The sequence below is a fragment of the Tympanuchus pallidicinctus genome, unplaced genomic scaffold (assembly GCF_026119805.1).
Source record: "Tympanuchus pallidicinctus isolate F22 unplaced genomic scaffold, pur_lepc_1.0 scaffold21, whole genome shotgun sequence".
In the NCBI taxonomy this organism is placed as follows: Eukaryota; Metazoa; Chordata; class Aves; order Galliformes; family Phasianidae; genus Tympanuchus; species Tympanuchus pallidicinctus.
In genome coordinates, this window is record NW_026294733.1 from 2,181,433 (window position 1) to 2,201,311 (window position 19,879).

General features: G+C 40.4%; 1 protein-coding gene across 1 annotated transcript in view; it reads left to right on the top strand.

The window, feature by feature from the left end:
* The window catches only part of ITK (IL2 inducible T cell kinase), a 30,532-nt gene continuing 10,653 nt past the window's right edge, over nucleotides 1-19,879 (top strand). The window contains exons 1-8 of the mRNA XM_052684649.1: nucleotides 1-205; nucleotides 12,348-12,452; nucleotides 14,515-14,596; nucleotides 15,779-15,907; nucleotides 16,494-16,534; nucleotides 17,206-17,357; nucleotides 17,911-17,976; nucleotides 18,143-18,197. Coding sequence (XP_052540609.1) covers nucleotides 35-205; nucleotides 12,348-12,452; nucleotides 14,515-14,596; nucleotides 15,779-15,907; nucleotides 16,494-16,534; nucleotides 17,206-17,357; nucleotides 17,911-17,976; nucleotides 18,143-18,197 — 801 coding nt within the window. The 5' untranslated portion in view covers nucleotides 1-34. The remainder of the gene's footprint in view (nucleotides 206-12,347; nucleotides 12,453-14,514; nucleotides 14,597-15,778; nucleotides 15,908-16,493; nucleotides 16,535-17,205; nucleotides 17,358-17,910; nucleotides 17,977-18,142; nucleotides 18,198-19,879) is intronic.

Consider the following 19,879-nt stretch of genomic DNA (forward strand, 5'->3'; position numbering starts at 1 on the left):
GGGACGAGTGCTCAGCGCGTAGGGCAGGCACCTCATGTCCTGGGAGAGAACCATTCTTTGCCCAGACATGAATAACTGTGTGCTCCTGGAAGAGCAGCTGATCAAAAAATCCCAGCAGAAGAGAAGGACTTCACCCTCCAACTTTAAAGTGCGCTTCTTTGTCTTAACCAAATCTAAGCTGGCTTACTATGAACATCGCCATGGGGTATGTCAGCCATTTTTTCCTCTAATATTAGAGTAATGAAGGGAAGGATGAACTCTTTCTTATATTTGAGTAACATTTCTGGTTTCTGTTACAGCATCACTTGCTGAAAATTGTAGAGTGGTCACATGAGTTCTTCAGATCTTCTGGTCAGTGGGCATTTGGTGCAAATGGAAGAATAAGACTACATTGTGACTTCATAGAAAGTGTCTAATTCTGTTGCAGGAATTTAGCACAGGCTGTTAAAATCACTGCCTGTAGCAGCTACATGAGCCTCAATCTTACATTTCAAAATAAATTCAGCTGCTGTGCTTAACAGGCCTAGGTTTGAGTTAACACCAAAAGGGATGTGATGACAAGATACATGCTCAGATTCGGCACCGTTTCCTCAGGCTTGCATTTCCCTGATTCACTAAAAAAGAAGAAATTCAGAAGTCAATGCATGCCCTATTATGCTAAGTGTTCTAGTGAAGCGAGAATTATTTCCCCATTCTGTTTAGCTGGATGTTTGCAGAGCCTCAGTATGGTTGTATATAATATTGCTTGTTATCCAACATAACATGCTGTTAATCCATAAAGTTCAGGCACTGTTACTGTGCACAGACCATCAATGGGGATCTTGTTGCCTTGCTATCCAGTACTGGCACCTTCAGACCATCTCATATCACTTAGACAAAGAAAATTAAGTTAAAACTGAACCCAACAAAGAGCGAAGTATAACGGATACCAGCTTCAAAAGTTAACTAACATTCTTATTTTCAAGTTATTTCTCTCAAGTGTGCACAAGATACTTTTCTTCCTTTTATTTTATGAGACTCTACTTGACTGCTACTCAAACTGTCTTTCAGTTGGCATTAAGATTTTAAATTCTATTATAACTGTTCTATTCTAGCCTAGTTAAAATTTTCGAAAGCATTTCAAAAGTAATTCTGCTGTAGGCACTTTGAGGAGTTTTTACCCCTAGTTTTCACTGGTGCTTGGTGAATCTTGAAGGATTTGAGGAGGACTCAACACATATTTTGCTTAGATACTTTTGAAAACTCACACTAGCTGAGTGTTTGCATCTTTAGAGACTTAGATCAGTTGGAAAATCTGATTCAGAAACTTTCAGCTGGGCATAGATTTCATATGCTACATTATTACCTTTGGAAATTTTGTCCCCAAGTCTTCCTAAAGGTCAATTAGGCAACTCGAGAACATCTTAAAATGCTGATGAAATAAACATATAGAAGGTTTTAAAAGGCATTCTGTTACATGACAAATGCAAAATCTGATTGCGCACCAAGTGACAGCTGACCTACCATTGTATATATGTGTGTGCTACATACAGGCTGGGAGAAAACAGTTTTAAGAGAGGGGAGACTTAGGTTAGATATTAGGAAGAAAATCTTTCTTCATAGAGTAGAGAGGCCCTGATGCTGCTGCCCAAAGAAGCTGTAGTTCCCCATTCCTGGTGCTGTTCAAGGCCAGGTTGAATGGGGCCCTGGTGTGAGGCGTCCCTGCCCAAGGGAGGGGGGTTAGAACTGGATGGTCTTTACCTAAAGACCTAAACCATTCTGTGGTACTATGATTCTGTGAATGACCATATGCATATATGTAATTACAGAGATTATTTTCCATAAAGCAATAACTTTTTGCTGAAAAAAATTGCCAAAAATCAGGTCACTACACAAATAGAAGGACTTTGTATTGAATGTGTAGAAAAAACTTTGTCCTGTGACATACTCCCACAAGAAAGTCTCAGCCTTTTCAGCCAAAAATTAGATCATCCTGGTCAGGCTTCCATGTTGGGAGGTCATGGTTGTTCTGGAGGCAAACTTAGGGCAGACTGTCCCAGCATCCTCTTGTCCCATGCTAAGAACAGAGTGAAAGCCCCAGAGAGGATTCCACAGCCCATGAGAGGACAATTACAGTACCTGCCTGACACATGAATAATGTCCATTCTGATGAGCCAACCAGGACCAAGGAGCATGCGAGAAAATCAATGGTCTGCAGTGCTAAATCTCCAGCACAGGTTTAGGTCTGCTCCACATAGACTCTCCAGTAATTGGTGGGAATAAGACAGACTGTGGATTATTGGAAACTGGCAGTTTGCTTGAGGTCCCTTTGCCCTGGCTGTACAGAAGGCAAAGCTTTATGGATGCCAGCTTGTCTCTGCCTACTTGCCATAGAGATGGAGAGTATCCTCAGGCACGTGTGCTGCAATGGATAGATGGGACCAGCTTCTGCCTGGGCTCTTAAAGTACTTTTTTTTTTTTTCCAGGGAAATCTCTGTGGATCTGCCAGAGATTTCAAAGAGTTTCTTAAAGAACTCTTTACTGTACTCAAGAGTTCAGTACTATACTGTATCCCCTATTCTGTCAGTGACTGCAGCCTATACATAAATTCAGGTAAAACAATTAGCAAGTTACTAAACAATTTAAAAAATCCAAGTGGTTTCAATGATGTGACTTAAAGTAAGGCATATCCTGACATGTTAAGTACAGTTACACGTTTTGTCTGTATTTAAGGGGTTTAACAACCTGTCCCTTTCTCTGGATTCAGACATCGTGAATATAAAAGGATGCATAGCTTACTGTAGCAGTCCAAAGCAAAGAAATAACCAGGTCAGGTTAAGAGGTACAGAGACTATTTAGGAAATTATATCAAAAGCTGTCAAGACATCCAACATAATAAAGGCAAATTTTTGCAATAGCTGTAATGGCATTTTCTGTCACAGCAGCACACAGCTAAACAGAAGGCACTGTTTTCCTCAGAGCCACGCATACAATCGCTGTTAATGTTAATGAAAGATATTTACATGTCTCATTAGGAGAATGAGCCCCCAATAACTGACAACAATAAGAAGCTGTGTTTTCTGGAATTCGTTATCCAGAGCACCATGCAAGGCTGTCCTAACATAAAGCTAAGCCCTGATAACAGGCACATGCATTCAGCCCCCGTCTGCTAAAATACATCAGAAGTGCCTTTATTGCAACATGCAAATCAATTACATGGGCAAAAATTTTTCATTTCTGGGGACTGCTTTTATAGTTACTGAGCATGCAAGTGAATGAGCACACAGAGATATGATTTTAACTATTTCAGTGGGTTTGATCCTCACCAGAGTAACCTATAGCACACACATTTATGTGATACTCTCAGGGTCCCAGAGACACAGCACATGGATCAGAGCTGCTTCTCTTGGGTTTGCCTGGTAACGTGGAGAGTGCTGTTGCCTTACTGTACCAACAATGCAAAATATATCCCTGTGCCACAGTTTTCCCTCTTTGAAATCTTCTTAGTGCCCTGTCCTCTGCAGATATTGAGAAATATTTCAGAGCTGGCAAAGTTGCTTCCAACACCTGGGAAGTTCAGGCATGTGGTTATTTTTAAGGACTGAGTTCCCTCTGCCTGTATATCAGTACTGTTCTTCCAACACTGGTCAGATGCTCAAGCGGTCACATAGCACACGTCAGCCTTGTCCTGTCATTCAAATCTTTGATATTCAGACATAAAGATGACACCTTCAGTGTGTCCAGGAAGTTCCTTTCTGTCTATCTTTCCAGGAGAACAAATGAATAAACCTGCCTGAAAAACCTTTTATCGGGATCTAAAAATGCTTTATCTGCTTCTGTTGCATTATCTACTCTTTGTGTTACTTGCAAGAGTCCAGCTACTCACAGTAACACAACATCACTTCATTTCTCACCCTGGAACTCCATTTTACCTTGATTACACAGATCCTGACCTACCCATCTTCCCCTGGAAAGGCTTGTTTTCCTCACTGAGACTAATGTAAACACAGTAGGAGTTTGCTTCTGAAGATCTTGGTTTTGGTGTTCCTTCTTGTTAATTCCAATGGCTGTCCATACCATTTCTTACCATTCAATATAAGACATTGCTTTGCATATTCTAGATACTTCAGATAAAATTATAATCCTCAAATTTAGTGAATTTAAAGATGTTTTTGAAGATAACTTCCCATAAATGTACATATCAGTGCATAGATTATTCTTCATAACTTATTGTGTATTTATTAACAAACCCTATTTGCTTGCCAGCATTTGCAATGCCAGCTGCCTTCCAATGTGTATCTCAAACTAATTTATTAATAATACCACTCACAAAGTAATCAGGCATGGCATCTACCTACATCACAACTGCTTTAATTATTATTTTACATTAAAAAAAAAAACAAAAACAATATAACCTTAAATAAGATGGAGACAAGGTGCAAACCTGTGTAATAATTTGAAATCCTTTAGCATCTCTGTGAATATATCATGGATTTTTTAATAATCCTAATTGCATTACAGGAGTTAAGGAATGATTAAGTTAATATTGATTAATCCTAATCAATATTATCCTAATATTAACAATAATCCTAATTTCTATTGTAAGAATCACAATCACTGGAAAACTGGCTGGGGGGCCCATCTTAATTTAGTATCAGTCTTTGTGCTCAGGGTAAGGCAGATGCCAACATTAGATCAATATTCAGAGCAGGACTGTATAGCCAACACTAAAACAAGTCAGCAGTGGCTTTGGCTAGCCACTGCTTGAAACACAGAGGTAAAGTTTTCACAGCTTTGGTCTGGCACTTGTTCCAGAATGTTTTACCAATTATTATTTTTAGATATTTACAAAATTTCTGTCTATCAGAGCTGTCTGTCATACTTTCTTCTGCAGTGTAATTCTGGGTGGGAATACTGTGCTTCTGCTTTAAGCAAAATGCAATTTGTTCTAGGTCTGTTCTCTACATCCTTACTAAGCCCACAAAACTGTGTTAGAATCTCATAAGGAAAAAACCTACTTTTTTATTAATTCGTTTTGTCTTCCCGAGTTTTGATTATAAGTATTTTCTACTACCATTGTCTTTGCACACTCTGTTCTGCTTCTAATAGGTCTTTCCTTAGGTATTTATTACTCTTCAATATTCCAAGATTTTCTTTCCAAATTAATTCTGAGCAATGTTCCCTGGAAAATGTCATGTACTCCCAACTTCCATAAATCATGAAGCTCTAATCTTTCTTTCAATAGAGATGCTGAAAAAAAAAAAAAGTCCAACATTTGTTCTCTCTCTTTTTTCATCTTTAAAAAGGAATTCTGAATATGAATATGCTATGATGAGATTTTTAAATCTTTTATTAGACTTTTACTGTTGCCATTTTTGTTTCCAGTGCCTGCCTTTTCTTTGTATCATAATCAGCACTGTAAGAATGTTGTTGCAATGCCTTCCTATTGCTTTATGCTCTTTTACCCTTTCTGACCAAATTTCATCCTTTGAGAATTATACATTTTTTAATGAAAAAGTGATGACATTTAAGAGATCTAATTTAGCTTCCTCCTATCATTGAACCCTTCATTCACTGCTATCCACTCCTCCCACCTTTGCAAGTCAAGATTAGTTTTGGTAAAATTCATGTAATATTTAGTAATTGATCCATATGCTTTTCTATAAGATAAAAGACTCATTTTTGTTATACTAAGAAGCTGGTTCAAAAACCAAGAATCTTTTCTTTTCTGTTTCCTTAACAATGATATTGATTTTGTTCTCAAACCGCTTGTGCCAAAAGTAGGGACACATGCCTTGATAATCATCTCAGACAGGACAGCAATACGACTGCTGGAAGTGGCTTTGGCTGGTAGTGAAATACAAATTTAGTGAAAACACTGGGGCCTTGCTAATGGGGGCCCAAAGAAAAATGACCTAACGCCCAAGTGTGCTTTTCCATCCAACCTTTGTATTTGAACCTTAAATTCACTTAGCCCATGAAAATGAGCACTTGTAGAAGGACTACAGTTTTAATCTCCCTCTGCGTCTCTTCCAGGTTTAGGGTCACATAATTCTGAAAGCCAGGCACCTTAGGAAGCCTGGACTACAGCACAGCACAACAGCCTGCTCCTAACTAGCTGCAGGCCAAGTCTTCTGAGCTCTACTGACTTTTCTGCCTGTTTCAAGAGGTTTTAAGATTTCTGTGGTTTAAAATGATTTTGTTGCAAATATAAATACCACATTTAGCCTATAGGACTTAAAAAGAATGGGAGGAGTAATTTTTCTGTAGCAGTTATTCTGAGGGAAACTGAGAATTTATCCAAGCAAAGTGAAAACAAACTGCAATTGTTTGCATGAAGCAGACTTCGACTGTAAACTGTTCTATTACCTCTGTAAACAGTATTTGATGCTGCAGTTAGTTTATGGGAGTGACAATGAGTGATGAGTGAGCTGATAGCATGCAAACAATGTGTACTAACAGCACACAGCACAACCATTAAGCAGCACCATGTCGTCTCACTAGCAGACGAAATATTTACTTACTGACATAGGAGCCAGCTGTGATTCAGCATCCTCAGCAAGGTCTATGCCCAAGCCCTGCACTGTAGGTGAGGCTGCAAACAAGGAGATCTTTGCAGGTTCCTGGAAGAGCAGCAAAGCAGGAAGAAGTTCCTGACTGCAGCTGCTAAAGTTACATGCAAGAGCAACCAGAGAATACAGACAAGCAAAGCAGACACAGCCCTCCTAATCACACTGCTTAAATCCATGGACGCATCTTAAGCACCAGATGCAGTTAATTTTGTTGTTAACACAATTCGATGCACTCTGGGGCAGGTTGAGCCCAACACTAGAAGACCTCTCTATCTTTAGATGTAAAAACAGCTGTGAAACAAGATATATATATATATATATATATATATATATATACACTTTTTAATTAAAGTAGCAGGACAGAATAGTTGTGTCCTGCTTGTAGATATAGATATATGTGTTAAGCAGTTACATCTAGGAACTGAAATATTAAATACAACGGAGTATCTTGTGTTATTACAGCACAACACAACAGTCAGAGATCTACAGAGAACCCCCAGCTTTTCCTTTAGAGTACTTTGTATTGGCAGGCAATGCAAAATCCCTTACAACTTTCTTTAAACATTCAAATTGCCCAAGTTAGTTTTCAAAATTCATTTGAAAATTGTTTAACTTCCAATAAAACTTCAGTCCATTGGTGTTCCTTCTAAGAATGAGAAGTCAAAATACTGAACAATGTCAGAGTTCAGCAAGATTTCTGTAAATCCAGCAATCAACAGTTCTTTATATCCTAGATGTTAATGATAAAAAGAACACATGCCCCAATGTATAGATAAGGGATCTGATAAGATAAGGGACAGAAATTAATTGTATCAGCACAGGTTTCAAGGAGGTTCAAGTTCAAGCACAAATCTTTTGGTCAGTGGAAAAATACTCTATAAGAGAATTGCTGTTAAGAATCCATCTAATTTCATGATGTTCCTCGTTACTATTTTCTATGTTCTTCTCCATTGCTCTTAGAGCCAACGCGTGCTTATGAGAGAACTATAAGTTACTGAGTAAACTGGATACTTTGCAACAGCATAGGCACAACCAAAATCTGATCATCTCAGCAAATCAAGAAATTATACTGTAGGCCTGAAGAGAATCAGAGCTGGAAAATAATGATTTAAAAAGGAGATGTTCACCAGCCTTCAACAAATTGAGTTCTCCATTCCTAGGAGATAGATCCTTCACAATGATTCTGCTTCACTTTGATATGAATCTGCCTGCAAATAGACAGGCAGGTTCAGTGAAGTGGTCTGTACATTGACCCACTTATTTCCTACCAGCGGTTGAACGGTGATGTTGCATCTTGCCCTGAAAATCATGTACTCATATCCTCCATAAAATGTGTGGCTATGGTGAATATTTCTTACAGTTAAGAACAGAGAAAACAGAGCAAGCTAGGCATACATATGCTTCTGTATTATTTATAGAGCTTAATTTAAGATCATGAGAATGTAAAAGTGTGATCTTCAATCACAACAGACCCATGAACCAAGTGGCCTGTCTCCAAGACTGGTCAGTATCAACTGGTCTGGGTAAAACTATAAAAGTAGCCTCAGATGTTTTACTGGAAGCTAAGAAAGCATATCTGGAATGATCTGACCATGCAAAGTCAGATATTATTTTGCCTTTTTGAGCCAGTCATGTGAGAGAAAGACTCTTCAACTTTAAATATTTCTTTTCAATCATTTTGAAATTTAAAAAAAAAGGAAAAGTGCAACACATTGTCAGCCAAAGAAGAGCAACACAGATGCCAGCTGAGCACTTGTATTTCCAACTTTTGGAAGGTTAATTGGTTTTCATGAAAAAACTCTACAGAAAAGTTATACATGAAGTTCTACCTTCATTCAAGCGCTGACCCAGGGCAGCTGCATTGCCTCTGCTCCCAGAAAACAGCTTGTGCCCTTTCAACCTATTTTGACCTATCCATCTTCTGAGGTTTTAATCTTGCCTATGTTTGGAGGACTGTATGCGCCATTAAAAACAATAATAATAATAATAATATAAATATTGTTTTGTTTCATCACTACGTTTTCACAGAGTAAGAAATTCTTCTTACTCCTACCTCTATCCAGGCTATTCACTGGGAAGAGAGATGGGGAGCTGGTGATAAGGCACAAGAAGACTGGGGCAAGGCAAAGACCCCTCATCTACTTCATCACCAAGATGGTTAATTAAGAATGTTTCCTTCTATTCAAGCTGACAAATGAAAGCAGGGAATGTAAATCAGCCCAGAGCCTTGCAAAGCTGACATTGCAGAGAAGGCCATTAAATGCTTTTACTGATGGAAATGTTTCTGCGGTTTTGCTTGCGGAGGACTGGAATTTCCTACCTCTCTCCACTGCAGCTATAAGCTTCCTTCCCCTTTCCACCTACTGAGGCAAAGTGTCCAACTGCAGCTGGGCCTTCAGTGGGGAGCAGTGGGTGAGCACAGAGCCATGGGCTGAGCTTGTGGTAGAGGAGAGTCTCATGTACATAGGGGCTCAGAGGTGCTGCAGGGAAACCTGCTCCTTTCAGAGGTTCCTGGCCAGGCAGGGGGACCAGCAGGCATAGCTGGGATGTGGCAGGTGATGGGGATGAAGTAGAGAGAAATGTGGAAAGGGGAAAGCAAACACTAGAGCTGTGGGAAGTGAGCACTGATCAAGAGTTTGGGGCCAAATGAACCCTAATTGCTTGCTTTTTTTCCTTACACCTCAAAAATAAAAGAGGCAAGTTCATATACAACTTTTGAGCTCTGTCAGCTTTGTGAAACGCAGCACACTGTCTTTCTGCCTGCTCAAGGTTCTGCCTTCTCTCTCTTGAGCTGTGGAGGCGAAGCTTTGCCCACCCCATCTCTTCCTGCCATTTGGCCTCCCTCCCTTCCCTCTGCTCTTGCACTGTTGACAATTTTTATTGCCAATTCCCTTTGATAAATAAGGTGGCATTTAGCAAAAGCTTTAAGCATCCACCAAGATTTGTGATTCTTTGGTTCAGCACATCTGATGAATCAGGACCATGAATAGCAACAGCAAAGCGTTAACCAGAAAGCAGCACATTCCCCTGACTGTACAGCCCCATATCTCACAAAATCTGAGACGTTTGTGAAGCAATGAGTAGAGAACCGCAGTCAGGAAGCACAGTCGTGCGCAGCGCTGGGTTCACTGCTGACTCGTTGCCCTCCCGTGGCCCTGCTTCTTCCCATGTTTGTCTGACCAAGGGGTTGGCTGGACCCAGCAGGATGTGAGCTGATGGGAAAGGATTAGTGGGCCACTGGTTGAGTTGCATGTGCTGGATGAGTTGCAGTGCTGGGGGCTGTGTAGGCTGAGCACGTGGTAAAAAGCAAGGTGGCTCTTCCATTAAATGAGCACTGTAAGAGTCCTCTTCTGTGCTGTAGGGTAGGACTGTGCAGGTAGAAATTACTACAGAATAGTTCTAGTACGGAAATTCCCACCTACTTCTTCCAAAGTTAGTACTACCAGTACCTAAGGAAATAGAAACCATTGCAATCATTTCTAAAACTGCTGGAGCTGTGAGGCAAGAGGAGGTGAAACACCAGAGTTGAACACCATAATGCACTGAGTTTGTGATGCACTCAGCTCCATTCGGTGCTGCTAGCTTCCCCTTCCCGTATTGCAAATAATGGCTTGAAAGCAATAAAGCAGGACATACTGATCTGCACAAACTGTGCTTTTCCTCTTGGGACAGCAGTGTGCCTTGGTTATCTTTCCACACACATTACTCAGCAAGACAACTGATGGTTTTTCTGACCAACCAACTAAAACATCTATTTAATTATACTCTGGGCAGACTGAAAACTACAAACAGAGATCTCTCAGTATGTTTAGTCTGGCCCTCTTAGAAACAAGTCTCTGAGGTTTTGGAGACCATTTTTAAGAGGTCTTTTCTCTCTCCTCCCTTCCAAATGGTTCAGTTGCTTTTGTTAGATTAAAGCAGTCAGGCATCACAAAACTAGGGGTATGGTTAGTTCCTAGGCTCGCTGCCGGGTAATGTCTGGTTTTGTGAATGGTAATTTCTATAGTTTGTGCTGCTTCAGGACTATAATTGCTTTCTGTCAGCAAAGTCCCATCTGTGGAGGACCTGCTAGGCAATACAGCAACTGTGGCACACAGCCTGATGTGCTTTAACTTGAGGTGACGGGGGCTTTTTGCTGAAATTACACAACTAGAAAGAGCTCAGGAGGTAGAGTTGCAGAACAACTGCATCAAGCTCTTCAAGAAGGCTGGGCCCTGTCTTTCACTGGAGAATGGAAATGTGTCAACAAAATCTCTGCAGCGAAAGAGTAGAGACTGTGAGTGCAACAGGCACTATCAACTCCAAAAGCCTCCTGTGTGGTTAAACCCTGGGTCTTCACAATAATCAGCTAAAAGAGAGCTCAGCATTAACAAAATTGAAGGGTTCTGTAGGAAACAAATGGCTTTGTTTCTCGTGGCAGAGTGGAAGTCCCAGGGGTAGAACAAATGATAGAGGAGGTTGTGGAGAAGAGATAGAGGAAGCCAAATCTGGAAGAAAGAACTGAACAGACAAGAATGAAAGAAAATGCAGTGCAGGGAGGCTTTCTCAGATTTGGCAGTGCTCTTGCTAGTCAATTGATTTTTAAATTTAGAGCTGTCTTACAGCCTTGAGTTTATTGATTAAAAAAATCCCATTCCACCCCACAGAGCTATATAGGCAAATGACAAATACAAGAGACAGACTTGGCAACAATCCCAGAGGTGCTGGCTGAACTGCCAGCACATACAAGAGATATATACACCAACAAAGTCCGGCAGGAACAATGTGAGACCACGCTGTAATAACTTCCCTCTCTTCCCTCGGGTCCAGGTATATAAGGGCAAAGTATGAAGCTCTTGCAAAAATAATCTTTGCAATGTTCTTTGGGTGGCAAATCTGAGGTGGGAGAATGTTCATGTTTCATCCCTACTGAAAATGAAACAAAACAGGAAACTGGTTTGTCTCCGAAGAGCAAACACACTTGTAGCGAATCCCTCAGAAGCGTGCACCAGATAGCAAGCATCTGATAGCTTCTGCTGGCATCTTCCTTGTCCATCTCTCTTGCTGGAGCTGATTGCTACCATGTGGGAGCTACAGGCAGTGCTTCAGTGGGAAATAAGGCATGCCGAGAGCAGCTGGGATATGGAGTGTCCATTCTGTTCTTACTCTCCCCTGACTGGCTATTCTGTTATCTGGCTATCTGGCATCTAATGAATAATCACACATCAGAAGCTGACAGACAAGTAGTCTTGTAGGCAAGTTTTTCAGTGTATTATTTATTTTAAAATTTCCTGATATTTTCCTTAAGCTAAAAACCTAGAAAGACCAAAAACAGAGACGTGTTTTTTTTTCTTAGCAAATGCAGGCAGTAAAAATATTATATTTTAGATAATGCTCCGTTTTGAAAATCAAAGTACCCCAAAGTTTTCTTTTAATAAAGTATATTGTTTTACAGATTTTCTCTATGAAACAAGAGTGTTAACAAACCACAAGTTTCATGAAAGTAGTTCTTTTTTGGTTAAAAAGAGATCTTATTTTGTTGGAAGGAAGAAATAAAACCTGAATTTCAACCCAAAGTTCAGACTGGTTCTCTAAGAATCCATGTGCTGAGCTGAAATATATCTGTGTGCAGATGTTTATGTGCCACGTACATAGAGGTGACATATCTGAGAATAATTCCTTGTACTTATACCTACTATATCATCTGGTACATCTCTATCAAACTTAGAAATCTCCTGTGGACATCTCAGTCTTGTCTCATTACGTACATAATCCACAATCACTGACCTTAACCAAGTGCTTCTATCTGTCTTTTAGAAAAAAAGGACTTTGAAGGGTTCTGTGGAACTTTCCAGGATTAAATGTGTAGAAATTGTGAAAAGTGACATCATCATCCCCTGTCAATATAAATATCCTTTCCAGGTGAGTCTGTCTGTTGGATATACTGATAAGTGATAGAACTTCTTTCTGTCTTTCACTAAAATGCTCCTGTACATTGCAATCCTTAATGAAGTCAACACTGAGATGAATGTCATCAAACGAAGAAAAAGCAGAGAGGTTTGAAGAGAACTAAGGACTCAAAGACTCAGTAATCAGAATTTTATCTCACTGGTGACACTATTTTTCATATTAATTACGGTGTATGAATTTCCACGAATACAGGACAATCTGTTCACAGATGACTTGAAACAATCCGAGTGTTACAGCCTTGTCTATGGGTCTTTAGGAGCACCAAAAGGTGCTGTTTTATGCTGCAAACAGCTGTTGATGAGCAGCCTGACAGCACAGCTCGTAGCCAGGGCTGGTTGGGATCTGCCTAACTGGGGAAAGCTTGAGGGGGGAACCTCAACTGCTCTTTCCTCCTTTCCCAAATTATAATGCAGCTTTCCTGGGTAAGCATGGATGGGAGAAGGAATAAATGTTCAGATCTGCTAGTTCTGGGTCTGAATTTCCATCTACATCTCCACATCTCCAGTTCTACAGGAAGAACAAAATAAAGTGCGGGTAGTGCCGGTACTGGTGAGGTGGTGGCAGAGGCTTTGTTGTGTTGGACAGTGTTCTGCCAAGGTCAGGGGAATTCTGCTTGTGTTCCATCTGAATTTTATCTCAGAGTGAACTCTGCAATGTTTTGTTAAACGATATTGTCCATTTTGTCTGAAGCATCTCAATGCACCTGGCTGTAAACCTCCAGAGGAAGCACCAACATCCCTTCATTGTCTCAGTGTGGCTGCTCTGGCAGGTCAGCCCCTTGCAGAGTAGCTGAGGGGAGGATTTTGTGCAGTTGTGCATGCTCATGGCTATGTTTTCTGGAGATCTGCTTGCTATGCATTTCAAAATCCATCTTAAATTGTCAAAACATTCTACAGTCACAACTGTAATATCAAGAAGAGTGTCTTTAAATGAGTGGGAATTATTCCCCCCTTGTTTTTATTTTTTCTTTAAACAGAGGTTATAATTTATCTCTCTGTAGACTGCAAAGCAACTGAGTCACATAGCTGTCTGCTTGTGCCTGCAGGGGCATCAGGCCAGGAGATAGCAAATGCTTCCCGTCATTTAAACAATTATTACTGTTGCCTCATCTACACTGCTTTAAGCTTTGAAAAAAACAGATACTGTCTTCTAGAAATCTCTGTTTAAAGACACTGGTTGAAGTTTTTTCAAAGTGTTTGTGCATCAAAGAGTCCAGGTCTCATTTGGATTTAAATTCTTGAGATAAATATTGGAAAAGAAACTTGGGTTGTGTGTTACATCACATTTTAGTCCCAAATATAGTCATCTGATTAAGATTCTGAGTCATTTTTGTTCCTGTGATGATTTCACTCTCTAGTCTGAAACTTCACGAATGTTCTGTATTTCTCTTCCATCATTTTGTTCATCACTAAGGACAAGTTTGTGAAAGCAGCATCCTGACTGCTTGTTGCTCATCTGCTCTAGTTTCTTATTTCCCCACCATAATCCTAGTGAAAGATAGCAAATACTTTAGAGTGATAGTAGTACAGTGAATCCCCAGGGCATCGCTTGGGATTTATACTGACTAGAAAAGCTAATTTGGCTCTTAGATGTTAAGTGAAGATGTCTTAAAAGAAACTGCTGAGAAACAGATGTCATTTCCCCGGAGGTGCTTCAGAAGAATAGGCTACAGCTGCATGTAGTGGGCTGGCTTCTGTGCACAACAAAGTTGCACCATCTCCATTGGTTTTACTGGCATTTCTTATCAACAGAAAATTGATTAAAAAATAAAAATAAAAAATTACCCATCTAGAATTCTTTCTTGATCAAGTTTTGTACCCAATCTTAGGTAAGTAAAAGGCACTGAGGTTATGGGATGCTTCTGAACAGACCCTGTGTACTCCATGTGTTCACTACATTGTTTTGTATGGATTTACGTAGTTGACATGGGGGTTGCTGCTTGTTTCTTTCCAAGGTTCCACCATGCCCAGGATTGTTTCTAATGGCTGGCTCCCATCTTTATTCCCCTTTCCAGATTGTCCATGATAACTACATCCTCTACGTGTTCGCACCCAACCGTGAGAGCCGGCAGAGATGGGTCTTTACACTGAAGGAAGGTAACAGAACCCCTAGGCCCACTTAACTGTTGAAGTTAGTTATTCCTGGTCATTTTTCTCAAAAGCTAAAATGCCAAGAAAACATGCAAGAGGAGTTGATTTCTTACATCTAAACATGCAAAGTGGTCATTGGGAACGCAGCTATGGAAACAAATACATTTGCAAATGTTGTGGGTGTGCTTTCAAAAGCTTTGAAAAACTTGAACATGTAATCCAAGTTACAATATTTTCTGGGTAGATTTCTCAACGCTGATTAATAGCTACTTTGTTTAGATGACAACCTTCTTAGAGAATCATGATTATTAAGAAACATTTTTGTGGGTAGCTTTCATTTCCTGTTCACCTCTTGAATTGTTCTGTGGTTCATTACAACGATTCTGAAGTGAAGGTACAATAACTAACCGCTGCGTGCAGAAGGAAGAGATTCTTTAGTTACATGAAAATTGCACCCTGATTCCCTCATAGCTTTCTCCTGCTTTGTAACGTGAGCTGCTGTTTAGTTCATTTTGAAAACTTTAAGCCTGTTTGAGTTATTATGAAGTTCATGCACTTGGTCTTACAATCAGTTATTCCCCTTCTAGGCTGTACCTGTTCTGAGTTCCTTGTTTACCATCTCCTCTAGTTCAGCATGTTGAGACAATCTGAGTGGTCAACAACAATTTTATTTGAATTGATCAAACAGAAACAGGCCAGGATAGTTTTGTCTGTTTGTGTTTTTTTTTTTCTTTGTCTTTTTAAGAAAATTATTAGGGCAATAGTTTCAAACCAAAGGATCTTTGACTGCTCATACAGAGATTCACAGCTGACATCTACACATACAAACATATTTAGAGCTGGTGAATCCCAACTGGTACAGCTCCTTCTGAACACCGAGCAGAGTCGGTGTCCTATGTACATACATACTGCAGAGATGCAGTTCATTATGAGAATCATCAGTATCTGGTTGTACCAGGTTTTCTTTCTGTTTTTGAAACCTTCTTTCTGTGGTTTTGGTGTTTAACAGTTTGAAGAGAGAAATGGATCAGACTGATAATATTCACATAGAATAATGGTTTGAGAAAAAATAAGAAGATTCTTTAGTGCAGATTATTTCTGTTCAGTTCCATGTATTTTGCAGAGGTTATGTCAATAAAAACAAATCCACTTTTTCCTCCTTTCTTCTCTTACTGTAACACTTTCCAGAAACCAGGAGCAACAACAGTTTAGTCTCAAAGTATCATCCAGATTTCTGGATAGATGGCAAGTGGAGATGCTGTGCTCAGACAGAGAAGATGGCAGTTGGCTGTATAGAGTATGACCCCACCAAAACTGGTATGAGATTTCTTTAAGAGCCTCTTGACCCTGAAAATATTTATTCCTAGAAAAAGTAAAAGATTAAATCTGTCTTGTGCAGAACATGAGAGTTCATGTTACATTTTGATCAAGAGACATGCTGCTGTCTTCTTTGAACATTCCTTGTTTTGGCTTATTTTTCACTACACGTTACTCTCTGTTTTGAATTAATATTTTCCTCTGTAGAATGCTTTGTTCTGTCTGAGGAGTGAAACTGAAACCCAAGAACTTGATCAGCTGTGGTCCTTCAACAAGCCTTAACAACAACTTTTTAAGATAACTGCACTCCTTCCCACGTGTCCTATTTTGTCCTTCCCACATTTCCTCTGTAGTATCAATGGTGATGTAAGTGCTGGCAGATAGGGAAGTCAATCATTTTACACTCAAGACTTTTTTTCCCCTTGCATTTCTGTGATTCCTTATGCAGTCTGCACATCAGTTTCAAACCTGTGCTAGCAGGTGCAGCTGTTGGCACATCTTACTCTAAAAGACCAAAGCTAGCTATTCTATTTCTGTAGAGTTTGTCTATTTCTGATTCAAATTAGCTTTCTTGATTTCATTTCAGCCTCAAAGAAGCCTCTTCCTCCAACTCCTGAAGATAACTGGGTGAGTGCAGCAAGGCATGCAACACTGTCCTTAGTGTCCTGTATGTTTAACTAGCAGAGGTGGAAATAAGTTTAGTAATGTTTGTCATGGAGCAGCGACCAAGAATATCAACTATGATAATATTCCCTGGGCTTTTCTCTTCCCTTTTCTTTTTTTTTTCTTTCCCCATAAGTTATAAATAATCAGCAGTAATCCACTGCACTAGACTAAGTCCTTCAAAGATGGCTGTGTTACAAGTAGCTTTCCAATGGTGAGGAAAGCTTCAAAGGTGGTGTTTTGTTTTTTTTTTTTTGCATTCTGTAGAAAGGGAAACTGGGAAAGGGGGTGGATATGAGAAAAGCTTTTATATCTGCAAAAGCTGCTGTGAAGAGAAGCAGAATGAGCAGTTTTCCAAACCCACTTGTGGATGGAAAAAGTCATAATAAGAAGTGAGGAGCTGTGAGGTTGTTAGGTCCATCTAAGAAGAGCAAGGAGATTTTATCACTGGTATCTTTTAATGGGAGTTTAGGAAACATCTGTGAAAATCGGATCAGACAGGGTTAATTCTGCCTTAAGCCTAAAAGAACTGAGTACAGAGCACACCAGTGTTGTCAGGGGAATATCATTTCAGAGAGCATGCCATTGACATTTATGAACATGAATGTGATGAGCCTTTTTCCTAATTGGTGCAGAAATCACTGCTAAACACAAAGGAAACCTTAGTCGTGGCCATATACGACTACGAAGCCCAGAACCCGCAGGAGCTGACATTACGGTACAATGAGGAATATCATGTGATTGACAGCTCTGAGGAACATTGGTGGCTGATTCAAGATAAGAACGGGTAAATCCCTTTTCAACATCAAATTTACAAATCCTTTCTAAGTCCAGTCTGCTCATCCACTAGCATTTATCTGGCCTCTAGTACCACTTTTGCGAAGTATCTTCTGATACATAGAAGATACAGAGATGGAAGGATCCTTCCCTTGGAGCTGCTTGTATCCAGGCAGCTGCAGAAAAAGGACCCAAAGTTGATTTTTTAAACAGCAATCCTTAGCTCAGACTGATACTTGCTGTCAAACTTGTGGGGAAAAACTTATGGAAACTAGAATGCACTCTGCGGGGATAACTAACACCAAAAAAAATCAAACTATAGGATCCTTAATATGAACAGTGATGGAGGCTGTGCATTATTTCTCCTCAGTTCTCCTTGTTTATCTGAGCTGGGGAGGATATAGTTGTTTTCAACACCCAGGAACCCTACAAAAGACATAAAACCCAGCATTTCTATCATGCAAAGAACAAGGCGTCTGGCCAACAAATGTCTCAGGGCTAACTTCCACGGGTGCAGAAAAAATCCTGTCTGTAGCTCACACTGCTGTGTCACATTTTTACAGGCATGAAGGCTATGTGCCAAGTAGCTACCTGGCGGAAAAATCACCTGATAACCTGCAAATATATGAGTAAGTTGTGCCTGTGTTTTTGTTGTACCTCTTTGTTACAGAAGGTGCAAAGGTCCCCACCCCACGCTATGTTGTCGCTTGTATTAGAGACTCTCAGTGCAGAGGCTTTTCAGCAGGAACTTTAACAGCCTAGAAATGCTGACACGCAGTCTTTTGCTGTTTTCAGATGGTACAATAAGAACATCAGCAGAAGCAAAGCAGAAATGCTCCTCAGGGATGAGGTAAGTTGGTGTTTACATTCAGGTCAGATGGGCGATCATAATTAATAAATGAGAACTGAGGAGCAGCCCATGAGTGCTGCTTTGTGCAAGGGCAAACTGAGTGCCAGGTCCCTGCTGTGCTGCTGTCCCTGGGCGATGCATGGCACGGGGCTGGTAGGGATCCAGGCACCAGCAGCCCCCGACACCACAGCAGCCAGGGGCAGGCAGAGAGCTGTGCCACCCTCATCCAGGGCAGTGAGATGATGGAAAATGCCTTTTCAGAACAGAGTTGGCTGAAAACTCAGATTGTAGCTCATCATGACTCTGCTGGAGGCCTGCGAATGCCAGTAGTTCTCTGAAAATCGAACTAATCTTGTGCTGTGGTATTTTGGGTGAAAGCCAAAAGTATGGGTTGGTGTTATGCTTAGCTGTGTGTTATGTGCGTGCGTCTCTAATCTTTCAGTAGAGACAGAGTTTTCCAGTGAAGATTGTCATGCAAATAAAAAGAGTACACTTCTTGTTCAAATTTTCCACACAAACACAATGTTAGTTTTTACAGTGTCAGCTCTTACACTAACAGGAGAACCAAATAAAATGCTGAATGACAGTCTTTGTGAAAATAGGAGCTTATTTTTATGCGGTTTAAAATAATCTCTTATCTCCTATGAACTCCTACTAACCATGCAGGATTGAGTGAACTTATTTTTCCTTCTGGTCCTTCCATCACGGCTTTTCTGTGGCTGCTACCCCTGTTTGGCTGCACACATTTCTGCTTCAGAATTTTCCATCCCTTACAGCTCCTTCCAAACACGCAGCCAAGCACATGAGTGGTCTCCAGCCAGCCTTGCTCCCATGTGAGAGGGAAGAATGGTTCTGAAAGCAGCTCAGCAGGATGCTACCCCCAACTCTCCTCTACCTGTGCCAGCAGGAGGCTGAGACAGGCTGCACTTGGGGGCTTAGCCTTACACCACGTGCCGCAGATGGGATTTGTCTGGTAAAGCTGATAAAGCTCCTTCCAGCTTTGTCAGACACAAGACAGTCACAGGTTGCTGCATGTTTGCTGTCAATATTAGCAGTGTTGAAATGAAGGAAGTCTGTTGGTTTTTTTTAAAATGTAGAAAAGAAGATTGGGCACATATAAGTGGAGGGACTCCATCAGGTAAAGCAAAGCAAAAATAATCAAGCATTTGAAGTGTCAGATATAAAAGTATCTTTATCTTCAAACATAAAAAAATTATGGTTTTTATTATCAATGTAGAGTCAGCACAGCACATTGCATCCAAACTGTAATGTTAAATCTTCTCCCCTGCTATCTGATTCATTAGTGTTTGACCCTGCAGGCCTATGGAACATTTTAGCATTCAGATGAGTAGAAAACAATTACAGTGAAAAATTAGAAAGGGAAATTGTTCTGTGAATGCCTGAGTGGAGGTAGCCTGCTTTCCTAAGCAATTATATTTAGACATTGGTTGGCTGGTGTACCTGCACAGAGGGTCTTGTCCAAGCTTTTTCTATTTCTGGTACATTGGTAAATTATCTCTCATATGTTCTCATAGGGATTCTTTGGTGTTGAATAAGTAGCACCTTCATCCTGTAACTGCTCTCTGTGGAGGGCACTCAGCGGGGTTTGCCTTTCCACTCAGCTGCCCATTTTTGTTGAACTTGTCTGAAATTAAGATCACCAGTGTTCTCTCAGATAAGGT